The sequence below is a fragment of the Gracilinanus agilis genome, chromosome 6, assembly GCF_016433145.1.
Source record: "Gracilinanus agilis isolate LMUSP501 chromosome 6, AgileGrace, whole genome shotgun sequence".
Classification (NCBI taxonomy): domain Eukaryota; kingdom Metazoa; phylum Chordata; class Mammalia; order Didelphimorphia; family Didelphidae; genus Gracilinanus; species Gracilinanus agilis.
Window position 1 is genome coordinate 215,526,278 of NC_058135.1, and position 25,631 is coordinate 215,551,908.

Consider the following 25,631-nt stretch of genomic DNA (forward strand, 5'->3'; position numbering starts at 1 on the left):
TCTCTCTCTTTCTCTCTCTCTCTCTCTCTCTCTCTCTCTCTCTCTCTCTCTCTCTCTCTGTCTCTGTCTCTCTGTCTCTGTCTCTGTCTCTCTTCCACTGTCTCTCTCCCCTCCTTTCTATGTTCTGATAATTCTACTCTCTCTGTCTCTCTCTCTGTCTCTGTGTGTGTGTGTGTTTGTGTCTCTCCCTCTCTCCCTCTGTCTCTGTCTGTCTGTCTCTCTCTCTCTCTCCCCCTCTCTGTCTTCCCCTCTTCTATGTTCTGATAATTGTACTCCCTCTGTCTCTCTCTCCCTCTCTTTCTCTCTCTTTCTTTCTCTTTGTATCCCCCTCTCTCTCTCATTGTGTATCTGTCTTTCTATCTATTATGCTCAACCATTTCATGAGGACAGTCTTCCAAGGAATGAAGAGTCTGAGACGAGTTAAAGGAAATACTCACACTGATAAACTTCTTAGATGTTTCAAAATATTCAAGTAATGGATCCATTAACCTATAAAATGCTAATTTCCTATGAGAGAACATTTTGCCTTGAAATAAATGTGATAGCTAATTGAGATATTTGTACCTTGCCATGGCTATTTCAGAACTAATACTTTTAAATATCTGTATGACCTTGGGTGGGTCACTACCTCTCTCTAAGCATATAAGAGGAGATGTTTAGACTCAGTTTCTAGTTCCCTTCTAACTTGGACATTCTACAATTGTGTCATATGAATTTTACCATGATTTCCCTGGTTCTATATGAAATAATTGCCAGTTTGACAGTTTTGCTATTGGAAGCAAGGAAGATAGATGAGGTCTCTTAAAAGACAGATATCTATGCAATTGAAATTGCAAACCACAAGTTTCCTCAGGAAATTACGCTTACGTGGCAGCATTCCATGGAACAGATTCTGGTCCCTGATAAATCTTGCTTTTAGATACTCTCTGTGATATGAAGTTGGATAACAGAATTCTGTTTTGGTTCATATGTATTAGATTCTTGGTTTTGTATGGTGGTCAAGTTGACCACTTCTGTGGCCAATGGAATCATGGGACCATCAGACCTCTGAAGAGTACCAGGCCAGATTTGAACCTAGGTCCTCCTGACTCTAGACCTGGCACTCTAAACAACATCATCTGGTTAGGAAGGAACCATCAGATCCATCTAATACAACCTGGACCAATTTAAGAATATATTCTACGACATTGCTAACTAGGCTTCGGCTTTCATTTAAATATTTCTACAGCTGAGGTACCCACTACCTGTCATGGCGATCTTTGTCATTTAGAGAATTGCTAACAATTTTTCCTTACATTGGGCTTAAATGTGGTTCTGTGAATCCCACCTATTCCTCCTCTGCCGCTACCTTTTTCAGTCAAGTAGAGATCTATTCTCTCAACCACGTTAGCCCTAAATCCTGAAAATAGTTATCGATGTTCGCCCAACATGAGATAGTTCTCTGAGAGGAGGCGAGATACTAGGGAAAATTTAAGATTTAAAAATAAAAAGTATCAACAAAAGTGTATTTTCTACAAATCTCCCCATGCTTCCCTTATGCATACATCTTCCCTTTTCCAGACTAAGCAACCCCAATTCTGTCAATGGTACTTTTTTTCAAAGTTCATCACCATCCTAGTTGCTCTCCTCTGAATGCTCCCCAACTTTTAAATAAGAGGGAGAGTCTGGCCCTGTGATTTCACCGGTATAGGGAACTCCTCACAGAGTGAGGAAACTCTGTCTACGAATGCAAATCAACACCCTCCCTGAAATGTTTAATCTTACAGAATTGCCCTGATCACTGAGTGAAAAAAAAGTGACTTGCCCAGATTCATAGAGTCAACAGATCCCAGAGAAAGAATTTTAAGCCCTGTCTTCCTTTCCACTGCCACATATTCTGTCAAGGTCCTTCCAAAAGAAATTCAGATCCAAAAGGAAATGAACATAAGATGCATCTCTTTGGCCTAATAAAACAAGAACTGGAAGAGAACATAGAAAGCTAGAACATGGGATGATAAAATTGAAATGGTCCTTTGAACATGGAACATAAAATATGGTCCATCCTATATGTAATCTTACCAAAAATGAGCCTGATGAAGTGCTTCTTAGAGTTGAACTGGAATTTCAGGGAGATCATCAGGCTTGGTTAACTAAATGGCATGATATGTTTAATGTTTGCCTGTGCCTGGCACATAACAAGTGCTTAATATATGTTGTGGATTGATTGTTTAATCATAAATATACCTGGTCCTTTTAACATTGGCATTAAGTGACGGCGCAGAACTGGATTATCATTTAGTTGTATAATTGTAGCTGATATGATATTAATCACAGCAAGAATTTATTATATACTGTATTCCCCAAAGAAGGAAGAAAAGAAATATTTATTAAGTGTTTACTCTATATCAGGCATCATACTAGCAGCAGGGGGTTACAAATAGGAGGAAAACGAAATATAATTTCTGCCTACAAGGACCATGTGTTCTCATTGGGGAAAACAACACAGAAAAGGGAGCTGAAAGTGAGGGGAAAGTAGGTAGTGGGCTGGATGCCAGAAAGTTAAGAAGCAGGAAAACAGAAACACACTGGCCTAGGTCCTTTCTCCAACTGGAGGCTCTAAAAGGAACTCTACAATGAGAGAGGGATTGGGAAGCTGGAGGGAAGATACTTTGCAGAGGGAGGGCCATGGCAACAGGAATGGTAGGCTTTACCAGGATGGAGGAGCTCTAGGTGCTGAGAGAAGTTCCAAGAAGAACCAGAAGTAGAAGGAGTAGGGTTTTCAAGTTCAGAAAGTCAGGAACAGGGCCAGGAGGAGGAAAAGCTCTGTGATGGATGAAAACTGGACTAGGAATCAGAACTTGAGTTCTAGTCTTGGCTCTACTGCTAAATATTATATAACTAGGGATGCATTTATCTGTAAAATCAAAAGGTTGAAGTACATGGCATCTAGGGCCCCTTCTAATTCTCATGTTCTCTTCTAAGATCCTTTATAGCTCTAATATTTTCTATTCTAGGTCACTTCTAGTTCTAAATATCCATGATCTCTTTTCTAAGGTTGCTTCCAATTCTAGAAACATTCTAGAATTCTAAATTGTCTACATACAGAAGGGGTAGATGTGGCCTTTCCAAACTAAAATAGTGAGAAAAAATGAATAACCACCAGTAACCTTTGACCAATTATCTTTGAAACTAGGTAACCTGGGTTCTCAGCTGGTGGAATACAAAGAGGAAATGTACATCACATCTGACTGTGGAAATACTTGGCGTCAGGTAAGAAAACAGTTGCCTTCCTTCTTGGGGACGTGATGGTTCTCTAAATCTGGGAAAGTGCATGTGTGGGGGATATTCCTCAAACTACTCGTCCGTTGTCTGAAAGACGCTGAGACTTCTTTCTTGTTCCTTCAATACAGCACACTACCCAAAGCTCAGCCCTTTTTGTTTAGAGATTTGGCGTCCCATTGACGAAGCAGCCTGTTCCTTAAGTGAGAAATTGTTACATTGGGTATACAACTGAGTTTGGAATATCTAAAGCTCCTTTGAATTGCCTTCCACGTGGGATCATAACATTTTCAGCTCAAGTTTCCTATTAGGATGATTGCTTGGGTTCATCTACCCAAAAGATAAGGGTTTGGTTCTCTATGTCAGGCCTCAAAACTCATAGGATTTAGAACCAGAAGATAACTTAATCTAGTTTCACTGATGAGGAAACTGAGACTCAGAGATGGAAAATGACTTGCCCAAGACCACACAGGTAGTGTGAGTAAAGTCAAGATTTTCACACAGGTACCCTGACTCTGAATCCAATGTTGTTTCTACTCTATTCATGGTTCTCTAAGTATATTATAGGAACCCAAAGGATTCCCTGAGCCCCTTTAAGGCAATCTGTGAGGTCAAAATATTTTAATTTCTCATTATCGCAAATATTAATAGATATAATAAACATAATCAAAAATTTTCAAAGGTCTTCTATAATTTTCAAGAGTATAAAGAGTGAGGCAACTAGGTAGCACAGTGAAATGAGAGCCAGGCCAGTCAAGAAGACTTTGGTTCAAATCCAGCCTCAGACACTTCCTGGGTGGGTCACCCTGGGTAAATCACTTAATCCAAATTGCCCAGCCCTTGCCACTCTTCTGTCTTAGAACTGAAACCAATAGAAAGCAAGGGTTTTAAAAAAGTAGCTCTAACACACATAATCAAAAAATTTTTTGGAAAATCCTCAATAATTTTCAAGAATATAAAGGGTAAGACAGGAAGTTACACAGTGGATAGAGTACCAGACCTGGAGTTGGGAGGACCTGGTTCAAATCCAGCCTCATACACTTCCTAGTTGTGTGACCCTGGGCAAGTCACTTAATCCCAATTGCCTAGTCCTTGGCACTCTTCCACCTTAGAAGTGATTCTAAGACAGAAGGTTAAGGGCTGAAAAATAAATAAATAAAAGAGCATAAAGGAATCCTGAGACAAAAAGTTTGAATACGGCTCCACTATACCATTCCTATCCCCCCACTTCCATCTTCATGTGCCTGTCTCTGCACATGCTTTCTACCTTCTCGTTTTATTCCTCTGATGTGTTATGGGCTAGGACCCAATTGCTAGTCTTGTAAGTATTTGTACATTGAGTATTCAGAATCACTGAACTCTCTACCCACTAAAATTTTCCTCCAGTACTTCAAAGAGGACTGGAGGGGAGTTGAGATGCTCAAAGCCTGTGCTAGCAGAACACGAGTTCCGGTTGGCATTACTAAACTGGGAAGGCTTCAGATGTTCAGCTGTTGATCTATACGTGTCTCTTGTCTCATGACTAGTGTAAGATTGTAATTTGACCAGTAAATGAGGCTGGATGATGACTTCTCTCAGGCACAGAGAGCAAGAGGGCTTCTCTCAGTCCTGAGAATCTTAGACATGCAACCTGACCTCTAGCTTTCAACAGTAACAGGTTTATTATAGATGATAATTGGGATTAGGTAAGGATGGAGGGCTAGGACAATCCCTATAACTAATAATTATCTACCTATCCCAGACTACTGACCTTGCAAAAGGTCTCTTTGGTTCCCAACAATATTGGGGCTACACTGACTGCCTCTCTACCTAAATTCCCACCACCCTGTTTGGCTATCCTAGGCTGAGCCAATCCAAATACAGTCTTTGGTGAAAGCCAGAGTTAGTTGCTGCATCAGGAGCTGGTGACAGAAATGACCTAGTCACCCCAGGTAGTAGGCAGAACCCAATGAGGTAACTAAGAAGTCCAGGTCACTGTCACTGGTAGTCTCTTCTTGAGAGGTCAATAGATGTCACTTTGATGTCTGGGATTAATCAGGGACAAGAGGAACCAAAGTAGAGGACTTGGGTAGGTCTCACACTGGATCAGGAGAGAGCTAAGTCCAGAAGTTGTTCACTTCTTCACCACCTCTTTTCTCTTCCCCAACTGCCAGTCCAGCATCTCAGAAACCCCACTGAGAATTCTGAGCTTCCCTCTTCCACATTCTGTTCTCTGCATCCAGCACATTTCTGTATTCTCACCCAAATTCCTCCCTTTCACTAGTCTAGCTAAGTGCTCCCTGGTTGTAGGTCAGGATTATTCTAGAAGCTAGGGACTTGCCAACTGCCTGAAAAGGTAGATGGGCATTGTTCTAGATTGTCTCCCCTGGTGCCCGATTCAGTCAACACTCCAGAGAGGGCACTGAGGCAAGCAAGAGCAGGAATAGCCTTTACCACCACCACCACCCCCAGACAATTAAACACAACTGAGAAACTGCTACCCTACAGCATTCATAAATCCCAGATTTTTATGGTAGTAGGATAATTTTTCAAGCCCATTTATCCATTTGAGGCCGTACTCTGTTTTGCCATGTTATGGTTAATAGCTGTAACTTCAGTTCTTTGAAAGCCCTGTGATTCATAGTTGAGGGGAGTCTTTTTACAAATGTAGATTATAGCTCCACCACTTCTTGGTGGAGGGCTTTCATGCATTGGTTGGAGCCAAAACAATTTATCACCCAAAAGCTAATACTTTGGCAACAAGCCTCTCCATGGTTAGCTGGGCTGGTTCTCTGCTAGGAGATCCACAATCCATCACCAAGCTACACTTGGGGCCTTTTCAGCTGAATAGGACCTGCTAGAGGGTATATTGGATTGAATTCAATTTTTTAAAAATCATTTATTAAGTGCTTACTACATTTAAGTTCTTGGGTTAGTCACTAGGGATCCAAAATCAAATAAATCACAGCCCCTTCTCCCCTAGAGATTATATCTATTAGAGGATTTTAACAGATACACAAATAACTCCACTACAAACCTATTCATGATCATTTAATTTAATTCAACCAACATTTAAGTGTCTGCTGTAGAGAGAGATGTATTCAGCTTGGGGAAGAAAAAAAATCTTAACAAAATTTGCGTGGGGTAGTGAGAACAGCAGTTACCCTGGAGTTAGGAGTCGAGTTCCAATCACAATTTTGACTCTTGAGAGATGCGTGATTCTGGGAAAGTCAATTTTACCTGACGTAAACCTCATCTGTAAAAGGTGGGGTTCAATAATGCCCTCATTGAACACTTCACCAGGTTATAAAGTAGGAAGCCCTTTACAGATTTAATATAATTCAACAGTTATTGATCATATTGGATGCTTTTGGGTACTAGGGTTACCAAGACTAAAATGAAAAAGTCCCTTCTACTTGGGGACATATATTCTACTTTAAAATACCACTGATATGGGGTAGCTAGGTAGCACAGTGGATAGAGTGCCAGGCCAGGAGTCGGGAGAACCTAGGTTCAAATCTGGCCTTAGATACTTCCTATCTGTGTGGCCCTGGGCAAGTCACTTAACCTCATTTGCCTAACCCTTAAAGCTCTTCTGACTTAGAACTGATACTAAGATGAAGAAAAGGTTTTAAAAACAACTAAAGCAATCATCCTAGTTACATGAAACATTATAAAGGAAAGCATAATCCTTTCCATTATGAACTTGAATTTGCTAGAGTAGGAGGTCACCAAACTATTGCGCAAGGGCCAAAGTCAATCCCCTCCTTGTTCTTGTTTGGCCTACCAAGTGGGAATGGTTTTGACATTTTAAAATACAGTAAAGCTTTCTTTAAAAATGTAACAAATATATTTTTAAATCAAGAGGAACAAAAACAGGCAGAGGGACAAATTTAGAAGTCCACGGACCTTGGTGCTAGAAAGATAGAGTACAAACATGAGTAACTGGAATGCTCAATAATAAATGATAAGTGCATAAGAGTCTTTGTAAAAGGTGTCCTATGGAATACCCAGAGATTAAGGCCACTATTGATTCTTCTCTTGAGCACAGTGAGGTTCAAAGTAGGATTTTAGTGGAGGAGCAGACTAATAAGGGTTAGAAAAATACATCTTAGACAAGTGCCTCCTCTAAACAATCCTTATCCCCTCCTCCACTGGCTCACATTGCCAGATTGGATATCCCAGGTTCCAAGCACACTATGTATCTACATTCTTAAAACTGGAGATCTCTGGGAGTCCCCATCAGTGGATTGACCTTCCATATTCAGCCAATGGCATTGTCAGCTCAAATCAAAGACATTTCCTGAAGTGGAATAGTACGAACGGTTGTAGCAAAATATTCTACAACAAATCTGGTTTCTACAAATACATAAAGCATCAATATGAAAAGGAAGAACAACACACAAGAAAATATATTAGTCAACCAGAACACAAACAAGGAATACCTAGGGCCAAGGAAATCATGACTCCCACAAAGCAAGGTCCCAATTTTTTTTCTCATTGTGTCTTTATGCTATACCCCCTCAATCAGATTATTTTGATGAGATCCAGAGTCTGCTTTTCTCTTCATCTCAATGCAATTTAGTAACTGGACTCTAGGCATTTTCCTCTACTGGGACAAATTGCTCAGCTACAAAAAAACATTGCCAATACAGGAAAGAGAAATCCCTGCTCCTCTCTTTCTGAACTCTGAAAGAGACAGGAGGTAGAAGGCAAAGGGGAATTCGGTCTTGAGGAACTGAATTCTTTCTCCATTGCTGGAGGAATACTCTTCTCTCTTGCCAGAGATGGCTTTCTCAACTGACTCCTTGAAGAATGTGTCTCTTTCTTGGGAACTGGCTGACTTTTTAAGGCCTCCAAGGGTGTGGGCTGATCCTTTATCCAGTGACTAGATTCCCTTTAATTCCATCGAGCTGGCAAATATTTGATTCATCTTGAAATCACTAAATGTCTCCCTCCTTTTGCATGGTACAAAAGATTCATCTCAGAGTATAAAACACCCTCTACCAGGTTTAAATGTGATTCATTCCAGTACCTCATTCTTATCTTCTTTTTACATACTATAATTTTATCAAGTAGGGAGGGAAATCTCCAATGACAAGGGCTCTACCAATCACAGAGCTCTACCTATGAATAAATGACCAATGGGATGTATAACAATGTTGACTTTTCTCCCCTTTAAGCACTTAAGAAATTCAACAAAACATTTATTTTTATCCCCCCCTTCCCTACCCATCTAAGTTAAAGAAATGCTCATGACAGCTCTCTTTTTTGAGGCTATTATTTTCCTTAGAGATCAGATTTCTCATTATCATAGTTCCCCAAAACTGTAATAATTCTTCCATGTTACTATGCACAAACATACCTATACTAAAAATGCAAAGACTTATGATCACTCAGAAGTAAATGACCTTGAAGTTCAGTAATGCACAAGAAAAGAAATCCAAGAAAAAACAAAAGAGTTATCTAATATTATAATGATTCTATTTCCCTAAAACAAGTAAAAAATGTCTAAACTTTGCCAAAGTTTATCATCAGTTCATTCATTATAGGAGCTAATTTTTTTTTTTGAAGACTAAACTAATTAGAGTAAAGAAGTGAAAGGAATATGTTTGGTTTTCATTTTGTTTTTGTCGTTTTTCAATTGTCTGACTCTTCATGACCCCATTTAAGTTTTTCATGGCAAAGATACTGGAGTGGTTAATGGTTTTCCATTTCCTTCTCCAGTTCATTTTCCAGATGAGGAAACTGAGGTAAAAAGGTTTAAATGATTTTCCCAGGTCACACAGCTGGTAAGTGTATGAAGCTAAATTTGAACTCACAAACACTTATTTTCCTGACTCCAGATCCAGCACTCTATCTACTGTACCATCTAGGTACCCCCTGGTTTTTATTATACTCCTAGTTAGAGAAAATGGGATATTTACAGGATCTCAGAGATCAGTTAGTCTAATGCTTTCAAATGAGGAAACCAAGACCCATAGAGGTCAAATAACTTACCCTATATTTATAAATAGCAAAATCAGAATTCAAACCTAAGTCCTCAAATCCTGAGTCTTTTGACCCTTTCCCCTATACAATATTTCCACATGGCATGCTTAGATTCTAAACAAAAATATATGAGTTTCCTTTTTGAATTAGACTCTATCTGGCCAACATTTTCCCATAGGACAAAGATGGATGACCTGTGGAAGGACCTGGTTGTCAATCTTCATGTCAACCTCAAAGATAAGGGATTTTGCTTCAAAGATTAGAGTTTCCTCTAATAACTGTCAAAGAGCAAAGTAGACTAGTTGAAGAATAGCATTCAACTACTCAAGACACTAGAATAATGGACTTAGAACATCACAAAACTGGAAGGGGCTTCTTATACCAAAATAGTGGCCAATATACCTATACCTCTAATCCATTCAAGTTGCCTGTCTGCTTTAAGTGTAAAGCACCCACAGTCTTTGTTGTTGTTCAGTCATTTCAGTTGTGTCTGACTTTGCATGACCCCAGTTGGGGTTTTCTTGGCAAAGATTTTGGAAAGGATTGCCATTTTCTTCTCCAGCTCATTTACCGGATAAGGGAACGGAGGCAAACAGGGTTAAGTGATTTGTCCAGGATCCCACAGGTAGGAAGTATCTGAGGTCAGATTTGAATGCAGAAAGATGAGTCTTCCTGACTTCAAGGCCAGCACTCTATACATTGGGCCACTTAGGTGCCCTTTTGGAGTGGTTCACCATTTCCTTCTCCAGTGGATTAAGGCAGAGTTAAGTGACTTGTCCAGGATCACACAGCTAGTAAATATCTTGGGCCAGAGTTGAACTTGGATCTTCCTGACTCCTGGCCTGACACTGTCTTCAGAGCCATCTAGCTGTTTCCCCTCTATCTACTGTGCTACCCTCAAAGTCTCGTCTCTTTTTACAAAGAGACTAGAAAAGAGGGCAGAAAGTATATCATAGAGCCCAGTAGTCTTGGGCAATCTCTCAGTAGCTTCTTTACCAGATGCATGCTCATGCAAAGTTCTGAGTTCTTCAGATTTCAGGTTCATGAAATGCCAGAAAAAATACAATAGGGCGGGAAGACCATTGGACTTAGAATCAGGTGATCTGGTTCAAATCCTGCATCTGATGTTAATTTGATAGGTAATTTGAGCAGGTGAATCACCATTAAGTTCATATACTCAATATCCATCCCTTCACTTTATAGCTGAGAAAATAAGATCTTGAAAAGCACAATAACTAACCAAGATTACCCAGGCTATTAAGTAGCAAACATGGATTTAAATTGAGATGTTCTGACTCTATGGTCAATTAATCAATCATGTATTAATTATGAAGAATTCATCAATGGGGGCAGCTAGGTAGCCCAATAAGTCGAGAGCCAAGTAGGTCCTAGGTTCAAATGTGACTCTAGGTACATGATTTGGAGTTTTGTTTTCAAAATATTGTTCTATTGCAAAAATGAATAATATGGAAATAGATATCAAGTTATAACATTTGTATCACCCAGGAGAATTACTTGTTGGTTCCAGGAGGGTGGGGGGAGAGAAGAGGGGAAAGAAAATATACCATGTAAAAATGAAAAAATATTTTTCATTAATTTTAAAATTAAAAAAAAAGCAAATATGACCCTGGACAAATCACTTAACCCCCATCGCATGGCCCTTACTATTCTTCTGCCTTGGAACCAATACATGGTTTCAATTCTAAGACAAAAAGTAAGGGTTTAAAACAAATTATCAAGGGTTCATTGTGTGTAAGGGATTATGCTAGGCACTGGGAATATAAATAGACAATATTAAATATTCCTTACTCATTCTGTTGGAAGAAACACATAAAATAGGTACGGCATAAATATGTAGTGGATAAAATATGGTATGTACAAAGTAGTTAAATATGGCATAGTTTAGGAAGAAGAGTGTCAGAAGTTGGGGAAGTAAGAAAAGCCTTTATATAAAATATGGCCATTAAACTACACCTTAAAGGAAGAGAGGAAAGGATTCGATCAGGTCTCCTTTCTACTTAACACTACCTCCATATTTATCTATGGCTCCCCTGTACCAGAAAGCTGCTACTGACAAATAGCTCAACCCAAAATGCTGTCTTGAAGCAAACTGCCTTGATTTTTCAGACAGTTCCTACCAGTAAATTCACTCATCACTTCTTTGATTGAAAAAAAAAAGGCAACCAAAATGAGTTCCTGGGTGAGGCAGATGTGCCCACGGCATTTGCATTTAGAGAAGCACTTAAGTTAATGATTTGAGATCCGCCTCCTAACACCAACCATAATTTTCCATCAGACACTGCCTCTTGGTCCCTCATTAACCAGATGAAAAATGAAAAGTGGCTTTGGAGAACTTCTTTTAATTAAAACCTTCATGGGGACTGTAGGAGAACTTATTAAATCTTCTTAGCAGCCCTACCCACCCACACCTCTGATAACAAAATAAAAAGCAAAAAACTCTGGGGCACGCCCACATTGTTCTCTCCTTGATTTAAAGTGGATTTATGCTCTCTCTTTTTTGGAGGAGGTTTTTTTGTTTTTTGTTTTTTTGAGGCAGAAGTATTTTATTTTGGAAGTTCAAAGTATTAACCCTAAATGTCATCAGGATACCAAATTTTCCCAAAGGAGAGATAATTTGACAGTATGATCAGAGAAAGGAACAACACTGGACACAGAGTCAAGAATCTCAAATTCTTACACTTTCTCTGTGCCCTGGAGCAAGTCCCTTTACCTTCCTGGACCTCTGCTCACAGATAGTAATGATGTGTTAGCTCCTTTTCAGTTCTAACATCTTATATGTCCTAAGCTCCAAGGTCCCTTTAAATCATGACATTTGGTGATCCTCTTATTCTAATTATTAAGGAGAGAAGGATAAGAGACTAAACCAAAAGTTTGTTGGAAGGAAACCCCAAATGAAGAAAATCTCCTTGCTAAAGCCACTTGACCCCTTCTCTGCAATTTATACACTTAGAGGGTAGCTGGGTAGCATGACGGATACAGGGTTAAGCCTGCAATCAGAAAGACCTGGTTTCAAATCTGTTCTCAAATATTTTCTAGCTGTGTGACCCTGGGCAAGTTACTTAACTTCGATTGTCTAGCCCTTGTCTTTTTTTCTTAAAACTGATACTAAGACAGGAGGTAAGAGGTTTAAAAACAAACAAACAAACAAACAAACAAACAAAAACAACACATATTTACACACTTAGAGAATTGCCTAGAGAAATGAAAAGAACTTGTCCAGAGTCACACCTCTAGAAGAAATCTAGACTCGAACCCAGATCTTTGTGGCTTTCATGCTGACTCACTAGTCACCATATATACACACTATACCATCATTTTTTTCATTATAGATTCTAAATGCCCATCTACTTCAGTCTTACACCTTAACACCCACCCCGAAATCATGACCCTGTGATCCAAGGTTGATGGACTCTTTGCTGTTCCTCATCCAAAACTTTCCACTATTTAACTCCCAGTAATCTCACTAGCTATCCCTCAATGCCTAAAATTCTGTCCCTCCCCTTTCTCCTTCCTAATGAACCGGCTTCCTTCAAAGCTCAGTTCAAGTCTCATCTTCTGTGAGAAGTCTTTCCCTGGATGCTTCTCTCTAAAATGATCTCAACATTATCATGTATCTACTGATGTGTCCAGTCATTTATTTACCTGCTGTCTCCCCTACTAGATTGTGAGCTACCTGAAAACAAGGACTATCTTTTGTCCTTCATTGTATCCCTAGCACTTAGAAAAAGAATGCCTTTTCATATAGAAACTTCTTTTTTTTGTTGTTATTGTTCAATTTCAGTTGTGTCCCATTTTTCATGACCCTATCTGGGGTTTTCTTGGCAGAGTTACTGGAATGGTTTGCCATTTCCTTCTCCAGCTCATTTTACAGATGAGGAAACTGAGGCAAACAAGGTAAAGTGACTTGCCTAGGTTCTGTCTAGTAAGTGTCTGAGGCCAGATTTGATCTCTGGAAGCTATCTTCCTGATTCTAAGCTCAGCACTCTATCCATTGTTCTACGTAGCTGATCCAATGGAAGGAGTATCCACATACAACAGAAGCCATGAATTCTACTCCCATATTTTCTATCCTGTGTGAGTTTGGCAGCAGAGATATTGTCATCTCCCTGTTTACAGAGTTAAAAAAAATGAGATTCAAAATATTTAACAGATTTTCCTAAGTCCATTAGAAAATGAGAAAACAGAAATTTTAATTCAGATTTCTCTTACAACTATGGCTTACATGGAGTAGTGGAAAGATCACTCAGTCTGAAGTCCAGAAATGTGGATTCAAGTCCAAACTATGTCAGTCTTGCCATGTGACCTTGGTCTTGTCACCTTTTACTTTTTGAACCTTCATTTATAAAACGGGAGTTGTACTATGTGTATTGCCTACTACATGGGCAGTTTGTCAATTGGCACAGCAGAAAGAATTTTGGATTAGAGATTAAGAAACTCAGGTCCAAATTCCAGCTCCACCACAACTTTGGGCAAGTCACTAACCTCTCTAGGCCTCAATATCTTTATTTGTAAAATGAGGAGGCTGAGTTAATTGGCCTTCAAAGTTCCTTCCAGTTCTAAGTAGGATCCTATGACTGAGGACATAATATATGTGAAGTATATTATAAATGGTGTAGTCCTCTATAAGTGTGAGCCACTATTAGCAACAAAATCAAATCAATAAACACAAATTAGAGAATGAGCAGGTGGTGTTCCCTAGAGAGCCCTGGATTTAGAGTCGTAAGATCTAGGTGTGAATGTCCAGCTCTGCTTCCTGTGCCCCGGCTACCCTTCCTCTCTCTCACCCTCAGTTTCCTCATCTATAAAATGTAGAAGAAGCAGGGATTGGCTGGTGGCTCAAGTCCCTTCAGCTCTAAATCTATGATTCTACCTATGCTCCATAAAGTTCTTTCTAACTCTAAATCCTTTCTATGGCATATTGGACTGGCAAGTACCCACTATTGATTTGTGCTTGCCGCTTCCGTACTGTAGATGTCTCAGACTGGGAGAGGAAAATGGAGATGTAATTGCTATGCTTGGATGGCAGGGAGACTAGCGGCAATAAAGATAAGCAAACATACAGGGGGCCTTAAAATTGGCTGGCGTCAGAATACGATAACGTAGACAATGGAATAGAAGCCAAGGCAGAGAAGGCATATGGTGGCTAGCTAGAAGCAACAGTAAGAGGAAATAAGGAGACACAACAGAGTATAGCCAGGCGCTAAGCAAATATAGAAAGCTTGGGGAAAGCAGTATAAATAAGATGAAAAGGCAAATGAAAGTAAAACAGACATTTGGGTAATAGCCACTGAGCTAAGTGGCCTCTCTGTCTCCTGTCATTTGTCGATGGCTTGAACTGTCTGGTAGTGGAAAGAGCCCTGGTCTTGGGGTCAGCCTAACTTGGGTTGATGTTCCGGTTTTCACTGACCAGCTGTCACTCATCTTGGGCAATCATTTACAACACAATCTTTGAAGTAGCTGAGATCTCAAAGATCATGGAGTTCGACTTGTACCTGAATAGGAATGCGCTCCATAGTAAAAAGTACCATATAATGGTTAGCTATTATTATTATTATATTATAAATAAGTTTACAAAATATGCAAATATATAATGGAAATAAGTACATACATATAAACATAAACTATTGTTATAAACTATAATTTGTTATATAAATTAAGATATTGTTATTAGAAGACTTGGGCTGCCATCTTGATTCTTCCTTCAACTCATGTGGCCTGGGGCAATGAGGCCTTCCTCTTTGTAGGCCTCATTTTTGTCTTTGTCAGATTTAAATGATGGGGTTGGACAAGATGATCTCTCTGTTCCCGGTCCTGTCATTCTTTTTTCCTAAATCCAATGGTCTCTGGCAGTGATAACCTTAAAGCACACAGGCACACTCATGTAAAAACAAGCACACAATCAACATCAAAATGTGAAAGACGAGATAAGAAAAACAAGGTTTATCAGAAACTCACATTTGGGATCTAGGCTTCATTTACTGAAAAAAAGTGAGGACAATCATAACAAATTTCTAAAGTGCTTTATGTTGCAGAACCTTCTAATAATTATTATCTCATGTGATCATCCCATCAATAGCATAGAAGCAGCTTAGATGAGTGGGAAACAAGCTGGTTCTGAACTCAGAAGCGTTCCTGTGATTTGCAAAAACCCAGTTCTAATATTTGCTGACCCTGTGAGCCTGGGCAAGTCATTTCCACTCTTTGAACCTCAGTTTCTTCTGCAAAATAAGGATAATATTCCTATTATCTCTCTTAAAATATTTTATTTGAAGTTTTTATTTATTTGAAGTTTATTAATGCATTTTGTTTTTACATCATTCCCCCCCCACTTTCCCACTCCCTACAAGGAGTCTTCCTTTGTAATAAAGAAAAACTTTTAAGCAAAACAAGCCAACACAATGAATGACTACTGTTGAATGCAACACTGAGGACTCATAGCCCCCCATTTCTCCAAGGAGAGGAGAGCATGGCTTATTCAAGGAAACTGCTTTATAAATCTTCAGTTATGCTTAGAGAGTGTGAGGTGTGTGGTGAGTTTTTAAAATTCCCCTTTTCAAAATCAAGACACAGATGAACAGGATTATTTCAGAAAGAACTGGAAAGACTTATGTGAACTGATGCAGAGTGAAATAAGCAGAACCAGAAGAACATTGTACATAGTAACGGAAATACTATGGAACAATCAAATGTGATAGACTTTGCTACCAACTACTAATAGCAATGCAATAATCCAGGACAATTCTGGGAGACTTAAAAGAAAGAATGCTGTCCACCTTCAGAGAAAGAATACATATGATTTATCACTTCTTTACTTGGGTATATGATTTGGGATTTTGGTTTTGTAAGATTGTTCACTTACGAAAATGAATAATATAGAAATGGGTTTTGCATGATAATATATGTACACCCCAGATTGAATTGCTTGTCAACTCTGGGAGAGGGGAGAGAAGAAGGGAGGGGGATAACATGAATCATATAACTTTGGAAAACTTATGTGTAAATTTGTTATTTAAAAAATAAAGATAAAACTAAAAAAATAAAATAAAATAAATTATGAGACAGACGTCCCAGAGAGATGAAAGGACTTGCCTAAAGCCATAGATCAAGTTAATAGCAAAGGAAGAACTTGAACCCTGGACCTCCTGATCGCTAATTCAGCATACTTCAAACTACACCTCACTGTTTCACTGTGTAAATAATCATCCTTCTATTACACTGCTAAATCATATTGACATTTGAGATCAGTCTCATGAATTTCCAGAAGGAAATGCTTCTGTCTCAAAATAAAGATTAGTTTCATTTTAAAGTGAGGAGTAAATGATGTGCGTATTTCCTCAAAGTGAAAAGATCATAGGAACACCGATTTGTAGCTGGAAGGGATTTTAGAGGTCATCTAGTCCATCATCTTCATTATACACTTGGGAATAATGAACTGATGTCCAGAGAATTTAAATCACTTACCCAAGGTCACAAAAATAAGTAATAGAGGCAGCATTTGAAACTAGGTCCTCTGACCCCAGATACATTATTCTTTCAATTATGTTGTACTATCATTCATTCTCTTTTCCTTCTGCCTTCCCATCAACCATCAGTTGTAAAGTCCTATTAATCTTGCTCTTAGGGGAAAGATTAGGTAGCTCACTGGCTAGAGAAGCAGGCTTGGAGATGGGTTCAAATCAGATCTCAGATACTTCCTAGCTGTGTGACCCTAAAAAAGTCATTTAACCACCCTTGTCTAGCCCTTACTGCTCTTCTGCCTTGGAACTGATGTTTAGTATCAATTCTAAGGCAAAAAGTAAGGATTTAAAAAACAAAACAAAATGTGCCTTTGCAAGAATCTACTTTAAGTATCTCTCTCTTTATTCAGGAGAATTCATTACCTCATAGCTAGGCTCTTGCAAGTGCCTCATAACCAGTATCCCTTACTCCTATTTTGGTGACAGATTTAGTTCCCTAAAATATGGGCATTATCCATTTAGTCACTCCCTTGCCTAAAACTTACTTCATTAACTCTTCAGAGTTCAAAGCTTTGATGTTAATTTTTTACTCTTCTTTTTTTTCCTTCCCCCACCTCTAAGAAACTGCCAAGCCTGTTCATCCTTCATTGAGCATGACCTTCTGGCACAACTTTCCTTGATCTTCTCTGCTCATATAGCCAGCACCCTCATTCAAGATGTCACTTCTTGAAAAGCTTCTAGACTAGGGCTATTCCCTCCAGGGTCTCCATGCTACAAGTACTATCCAGTTGGGTGTCTCATTCTTTTGCTTAAAACTTTTTACTGACTCCCTAAGAGGTAATAGAAGCTATAGAGTTCTGTTCTTTTCTTCTTAGATTAGTATTTACTTAACCTTTTTCTGCCTCGGTTTTCTCATCTGTTGAATGGAGATTATACAGAAGATGCTTGCCTTCCAGGATTAGGGTAAAATGAGATAACATTTTGTGAAGAATTGTACAAACCTTAAAGCTCTATATAAATGCCAGCTACTGTTATTATTCAGCATTTTCCATACTCTGTCTCCAATTGCCTTTCCCACATTTATCCCCTGCTATTCTTTCTACTAATTCCTTGTCTCAGACAAGCTAGAATTAATTGTATTTTTTTTTAAATTTTCCTATAAATAGGGCTTGCTTTTTATTTTTCCAGGTCTCTCTCTGCCCTATGTTTCTCATGCCACCATTTACCTGAAATGTCCTTCTTGTGGTCTCCCCTTCAGTCCAGTTGCTATCCATCCTTCAAGATTTACCTTAGATCTAACCTCCTCTGTGAAGCCTTCTGTGATTACCCTAGCCAAAAGTCATCTCTGCCTCATTTGAAATCTTTTATTTACTTCATATGTGACCTTGGACAGGATACTTCTCCACCTTGCGCTTTATTTTCTTCATCTTTAAAATGAAAGCATTGAGTAAAATAATCTATAAGGCCCCTCGCAGCTCTAACATGCTGTTTTATGTTCTGAATTTCTTTTCAGTTCCGACATATGTTCTATATTCTAAAATCTCTTTCAGCTTTAATTCCTAAAATTATATAATCCTCCACCACCAATTACTTGGTGATTAGTTGTAAACTGAATTAATTGAGTTTTTTAATTAAAAAAATATAAATACTATATACGGAACACTAGACCAATCATAAAAGTTAGAGAAGACAAAGTTCTGATGGGGCTTACAGTCTCCCATTGCTTTATGACAATTCCTTTAACATCTTGAACTTTCATTTAAATCTTTAGTGGATGTTGGAAATCAAAAAACCTGCATTTAATCCCATTCCTATTATTTCCTGGTTATTTTATTTTAGGAAAATCACAAAATCTTTCAGAACCTCCTTTGTTTGATCTATAAAATGAAGGAAATGAACAAAAATGAGCTTTAAGGATACATCTAGCTCCAAATCTCACATTCCTGGTTCCTTAGTCTAAGAAATGGACATAATAATACCTGAAAATTAAATTGAGTCTATGTGTTAAGTACTTCATAAACCAAAAAGAATTCTGTAACTAGTAGGTTTTATATATTATTATTATTTTCCCAAGTGTTTGCTTCCTTCCTCCATTATGACAGAATGGCATGTTAAAAGCCTTGAACTTAGTATCAAAGGACCTAGGTTCAAATCTCATCATTACCAATCACTTGCTTCTTAAATTTGGACAAATCCTCTGCCCAATCTCAGCCTTTATCTATAAAATGAAAAGGTTGGACATCATCACAGCTGGGACCTTAGGAGTCACATAGACCAACCTCATCATTTCACAGTTGAGGAAACTAAATCACATTGAGGTTTTATGTAGCAAATGCTCTGTAGCTTCCCTCCTACCTCCACTCATACAGGCAATCTGGGTCCCCGGAGGCAGCCACAACTTTTCTTCTCAAAGTTCTTGGGCATTTTTAGCAGCTGGGCAAGTGTTGTCTTCCTAATGCTATAGTTCTCAAGTCCTCACCAGTGTATTTCTACCCATCATGATCAGTTAATATCAGTCAGTAAGACTTAGCTACTTTTTGGAAAGACACATTGATTAAAGTGATATAAGCACAAGAGCTTCAATATGGCCTCAGATACTTCTTAGCTGTGTGATTCTGGGCAAGTTACTTAATCTCCACTGTCTAGTCCTTACCGTTCTCCTGCCTTAGAATCAAGACAAAATATTGATTCAAAGGCAAAAGCTAAGGGGAAGGAGAAGGAGAAAGAAAAGGAAAGAAGGCAGGAAGGAGAAAGAAAGAAGGAAAGAAANAAAGAGAGAAAGGAAGAAAGAAAGAAAGAAAGAAGAAAGAGAGAGAAAGAAAGAAAGAAGAGAGAGGGAGAAAGGAAGGAAGGAAGGAAGAGAAAGGAAAGAAGGAAGGAAGAAAAAGAAAGGTTTTTTTCAACCCTTGTCAAAGCCTGTGACTTGTCCCATAAGTAAATACCTAGTTTAGAGGAAAATGTGCTTACTCTTAAAAAGCCCATTTGGCAAAGGGATAGCTAATAGCTCTTTGTTGCTAGAAACCTTTTAAACCTTTTCCTCTCCTTTAGGGAGTATTAATGAAGCTCCCCCTGGGTAGAGAAGGCTTGTGTGCTTGTTGAGTCCTGGAACTGCCCTATTTTGGTGTGACCAGTTTTCTTTATTCTTGCCTCCTTATGCAGTCTTTGCTATCCCAAAATACTACTGGGAATTGGATTTGAAATCTGAATGTTTCAGCCCTTCAAAGTGTGTAAGGTCCTCCTCTGCTCAGTGGAGCATAAGAAGAACCTGAACCTTCCCTACCCCCAAGTGATTTCCTACTAGGAAAATATCTTGCCCAAATTGTCCTTTCCTAGCTTGCCATTGGAATTCTAGAATCCTGACTGAGTTACTATTTTAGAAAAGATAAAGGAAACATTATTTTGATGACTCTCATTGATTCAATAGAGCTGTTCTTATCTAATGAAAGTTAGCAGGTCTCAAATATCTTTTTAGTTTAAGTGAGATAATATGATTCCTTATAGGTCAGCTAAGTGGCACAGAAGCTAGAGCATTGAGAGGCTGGGGTTTGGAAGACCTTGAGTTCAAATATGACTTCAGACACTAACTGTGTGACCCTAAGCAAGTCATTTAACCCAGGTAGTCTCAGTTTTCTCATTGTTAAAATGAGAAGAAAATGGCAAACCATTCTGTATCTTTGCATAGAAAACTCCCAGTGGGGTTATAAAGAGTGGAACAGGACTAAAAATTAGATGGACAGCAATAATTCCCCACCTTTCCTTTCCTAAGTAACTTATATGGGCAATAGGCTACACAGGCAGGATTTGAACCTAAGTCTTCTAATGCTGGATCCATTGCTTTTTTCCACTTTACCTCTCCACCTTCACAAGGAGATACTTTCTCCTGATCTCTTCCAGCTCCGAATTGATAAAATTCTAGAGCAGGAACTGTGACTCATTTATCTTGGCCCAAGAGAAGAACATAGGGCTTTCTGTTCACAGTAGGCACTTAATAAATGTTGGTTGCTTCAATTTGATTGTTCCCAGGTCCAGAGTCTAGAAAAAGGGGTCGTGAATCAGCATCGCTTTCCTTCCTCGATCTGGTGACATTTTATAGTGTCTTTTAGTGAGCAGATACTTGGGGAAAGATATACTAAAAACAGAAAGGCATAGAGGGAAAATTCTCCCCCATGTGCCATTAGCTCTGTTTAGTGTAGCAATTTGTGCCCCACAAGCATTACCTTCACCTGCTCGTTCCAGATCCTGGAGTTTGATTGAGAGGCCTTTTTTCAGTGGGGATGGCTCTGCTCCCATAGCTGCCTCAGGCATATTGGTTACCTCGATTTAGGAAGCTTTCCAACAACTTCTAGCTAATGAGAGGTTCATCTCAAGGGCTTCATGACCCCTCGAGCAATTGTATGATTTAAAGCTGAGAGGCATCTTGGAAATCTTCTACTCCAAATCTCTTATTTTCAATTGAGAAAAATGAGGCCCAGAGGTTAAAAGACCTGCCCAGGGTCACAATTTTGCTAAGTAGCCAAGCTGAGATTTAAATCCAGGTCCTCTGGGACCACACAACAAGGATACAAGGGTTTTATTCAATTGATTCAATTCAATTCAATAAATATGTATTAAGAGCCTGCCATGGGGACAGCTAGGTGACTCAGTGTATAGAAAGCCAGGTCTGGAGTTAGAAGGACCTGAGTTCAAATCTGACCTCAAATACTTCCTAGCTGTGTGACCCTAGAGAAGTTTTTGTTAGTTTTTTGTTTGTTTGTTTATTTTATTTTTTGCTGTTTTTTGCTTGTTTTGTTTTGTTTTCATATTCTGCCAGTTTACAGGATGCAACCATTTGGGGAAAGGAGGAAGAAAAGAAAGATCCTTAGCTTTGGCCATTGAGCCTGCATTCATAGCTAGGTAAAGAAGGGAGAGGGGCAGAGGAGAGTCCAGAGAAAGGTGGGAGACATTTCCCAGCCAGATCCAAACTCCATACTGCTTTCAGTCTTTTGTCAAATAGAGCTAGTTACTCCCACCTGGAAAAGAGTGCTTTTGCACTTGCTTTCATGCCACCCATTCTATGCCAAGAATACAGAAGTTAACACTGACCATCATGCTTTAACTGGATTCATGTTGAGTCTCTTTGTAGCAACACTCTTCTGGTTTGAGAAGATGGGTGACAGTTGTCTAGGTCCCAAGGGGCTTGCACTTCAGTGCTCAGGACCACAATTGCCCACCACTCTTCTACCTTGGAATTAGTATCCATTCTAAGCAGAAGGGAAGGATTTTTTGGTTGCCATTTTGGGGGTTTTGTTTGTGTTCTTCTATGTGCTGGTGCCAGTAATATAAAAAGAGGCAAAAGATGGTCCCTGGCCTCAAGGAGCTAACAGTCTAGTGGTGAAGACAACATGCAAGTAAATATATACAAAGCAAGCTATCAGACAGTGGGAAGGAACTTAGAGGGGTTGGGGAAGACTTCCTGAAAGAAGAAGGTTTTTAGATGGGATATTAAGGAAGGTGGAGAAGTCAGCAGTCAGAGTGCAGGAGGGTGAGTATTCTGGATATTAGGCACAGCCATAAAAAATGCCCGGAGCCCAACGATGGAGCATCTTGTTCAAGGAACAGCCAGGAGGTCACTGGATCAAAGATTACGTGTTACAGAATAGGGTATAAAAAGACAGGACAGGTAGGAGAGGGCTAGGCAATAGGAAGCCACTGGAATTTATTGAATAGTGGTTTCTGAAAGATAGGAACCTGCTGAAGTTCCCAAGTCCCCAGGTTCCCTTGCCAGAGTATCTCTTCAGTCCTCACTCTTCTACTGCTCCTTCACTTGCTAGATCTTTGGAATATCTGTGTGTTTAAGAAAATTAATTGAGGCAGACAAAAGCATTCCTTCTTTTTTTTTTTTTTTAAACCCTTAACTTCTGTGTATTGGCTCCTAGGTGGAAGAGTGGTAAGGGTGGGCAATGGGGGTCAAGTGACTTGCCCAGGGTCACACAGCTTGGGAATTGTCTGAGGCTGGATTTGAACCTAGGACCTCCTAGGTGGAAGAGTGGTAAGGGTGGGCAATGGGGGTCAAGTGACTTGCCCAGGGTCACACAGCTTGGGAATTGTCTGAGGCCAGATTTGAACCTAGGACCTCCCATCTCTAGGCCTGACTCTCAATCCACTGAGCTACCCAGCTGCCCCCAGCATTCCTTCTTAAAGGACAAGGGTTAAAAAAAAAAAGGAACAGATCTAAAATTAGGAAACTACCTTTAAGTCTAAGCTCTACCACTTACTAGCTATGAAACTTTAGGTGTCATTTAGCTTTGCTGGGTCTCAGTTTTCTTATCTGTAAAACAGGGATAATGATACTTGAATTAAAAACCTCACAGGGATATTGTGAGACTCAAAGGAAATCCAGTAGTTGAGTATTGCTGAAGAATAATGAAAAAATAATGTAAAGAAAAGTTGCCTGCCAGTACCAGATTTCAAACTTTATTACATAGTAGTAATCATCAGAATAATCTGGGATTGGCTGTGAAATAGAATGATGGTTTTGATGGAATAGACTGAATACATAATACACAGTAATAAATGACCACAGTAATCTAAGTGTTTATAAACCCAAAACTTTTGTGAAAAAATTCACTATTCGAAAAAAAAAAAACAATCCAGGAAAACTGAAAACAATTTGGATAAAAACTAGGTATAGACTAACATCTCACACCATATACCCCCCAAACATGGATACAAGATTTAGATTTAAAGGATGATATAAACAAATTAGAAAAGTTTACATGTCAGATCTATGGATAATGGAAGAATTTATGACCAAATAAGAGATAGGAAGGATCAAGGGAGGTAATATGGATTATTTTAATTACACCAAATTAAAAAGGTTTGTTCAAACAAAACCAATAAAAACAAAATTAAAAGGAAATCAGGAAACTGGGGTGGGGGAATTTTTTAAAGCAAGTTTCTCTAATAAAAACTTCATTTCTCAAATATGTAGAGAACTGAGTCAAATTTATAAGAATACAAGTCATTCCCCAATTGATAAATGGTTAACAGATATGAAGAGATATTTTTCAAAAGAAGAAATCAAAGCTATCCATAGTCAAATAAGAAAGTGCTCTAAATTACTATTGATTAGAAAGATGCAAATTAGAATAACTCTGAGATACAAGTCCTCCCACCTATAATACTGCTTAATATGACAGAAATGTTGGAGAGGATATAGGAAAATTGGGACACTAATGCACTACTGGAATTGTGAACTAATCCAACCATTCTGGAGAACAATTTTGGAACTCTGCCCAAAAGGCTATAAAGCTATTCATCCCATTTTGTCCAGAAGAACCATTACTAAGTCTATCCCAAAGAAATTAAAGAAAAAGAAAAGGGATCTATCTGCACACAAATATTTATAGCTGCTCTTTTTGTGGTGGCAAAGAATTGGAAACTGAGGGCATGCCCATCAGTTGTGAATGGCTGAACAAATTATGGCATCCGATTTTAATTGGATACTATTGTTCTATAAGAAATGGATTGATGTAAAGTGAAGTGAGCAGAACCAGGAGAACATCATACAAAGTAAGAGCAATATTGTATGATCAACTGTAAATGACACAGCTGTTCTCACAATATAATGATCCAAGATAATTCCAAAGGACTTGTGATGAAAAATGCTAGCCACCTCCATACAAAGAACTATAGAGTTTGAATGCAGATTGAACCTTTTTTTCTCTTTGTCTTGCTTTCTTTTTTTGCAAAATGACTCATATAGAAATATATTTTGCACAATTTCATATATATAATTGATATCACATTTCTTGCCTTTACAATGAGTGGGAGAGAAGTGGGATGGAGGCAGAAAATTCAAAACTCAAAATTTCTTAAAAAATAAATGTTAAAATGAATAATAAATAAATAAGGATAATTCTAGGAAGGTAGGTTGGGAGTAGACTTCAGAAGGGCTTGCATATCCAACTTGGGAACTTTATAAATTGCATCCTATAGGCTGATAATTTTTTAGAAACAGAATGATAGTCAAGTCTATACCTTAGAGAGGCAGCTAGGTGCTTCAATGAATAAAGATCCAGGCCTGGAGATGAGAGATCCTGGATTCAAATCTGGCCTTAGACATTTCCTACCTATGTGATCCTGGGCAAGTCACTTCACTCCAATTGCCCCCGCTTCTCTGCCTTGGAAACAAGGCAGAAAGTAAGGGTTTAAATATCTACCTTAGAAAAATTATTTTGGGAGCTGTTTTAAAGGAGGATTGGAAAGGTGGGAGGTAAGGATGTCATTTGGAAAGTCATTGCAGTGGTTCAGGAGAGAGGGAATAGCTCAGGAGAGACATGATGAGGGCCTGAAGACAGTGGAAAAAGTGATGAACAGATATCAATAATATTGTAGAGTTATCAAAGGCCATACTTGTCAACTGAGTGGCTATAATGGGAAGGGAGAAGACAAGATAAGGACAACTCAAGATGTCAAGCTCGGGAGACTGGAGGGTAATAAGGGATTCATTCCTAGAAAGAGTTAAGTTGTAAACCCAGGAAGCCATGTGGACTGTAGAGCTGCTCTCCTAGAAGATGAAGGGGGACGCATGGATTAGATGACTGAAGATCATTTTCTACCCTGATAGCAAGGAACAATCAGTCTGGAGTGCATTAACCTATGCTCATAAAGTCAGAGGCACACATGAGCAATAACTCTGAAGCTAAACTGCTCTCATAAATATACAACCATGACACATGGAAATTCCAGGGTAAAAAAAAAAATAAAACCGTGCATCACACACATGCATCAATAGTGACGGGAGAGGCATGTGCTGTAAAGAAGAGCTAAGTCTGTTAAGGTGCCAGTGGTATGTTTCAGGAAGTGATTGGTTACAGAAGACATATTGGCATTGGAGGGTCAATAAGATCTACCTGAAGCCCTATCATTCCGCGTGTCCACCCA

The 25,631-nt window shown here is 38.9% G+C and overlaps 1 protein-coding gene across 1 annotated transcript in view; it reads left to right on the plus strand.

Annotated features, from left to right (window-relative positions):
• SORCS2 (sortilin related VPS10 domain containing receptor 2) overlaps positions 1-25,631 on the plus strand; it is a 1,347,356-nt gene that overhangs the window by 1,194,200 nt on the left and 127,525 nt on the right. Inside the window, exon 14 of the mRNA XM_044681767.1 lies at positions 3,170-3,249. Coding sequence (XP_044537702.1) covers positions 3,170-3,249 — 80 coding nt within the window. The remainder of the gene's footprint in view (positions 1-3,169; positions 3,250-25,631) is intronic.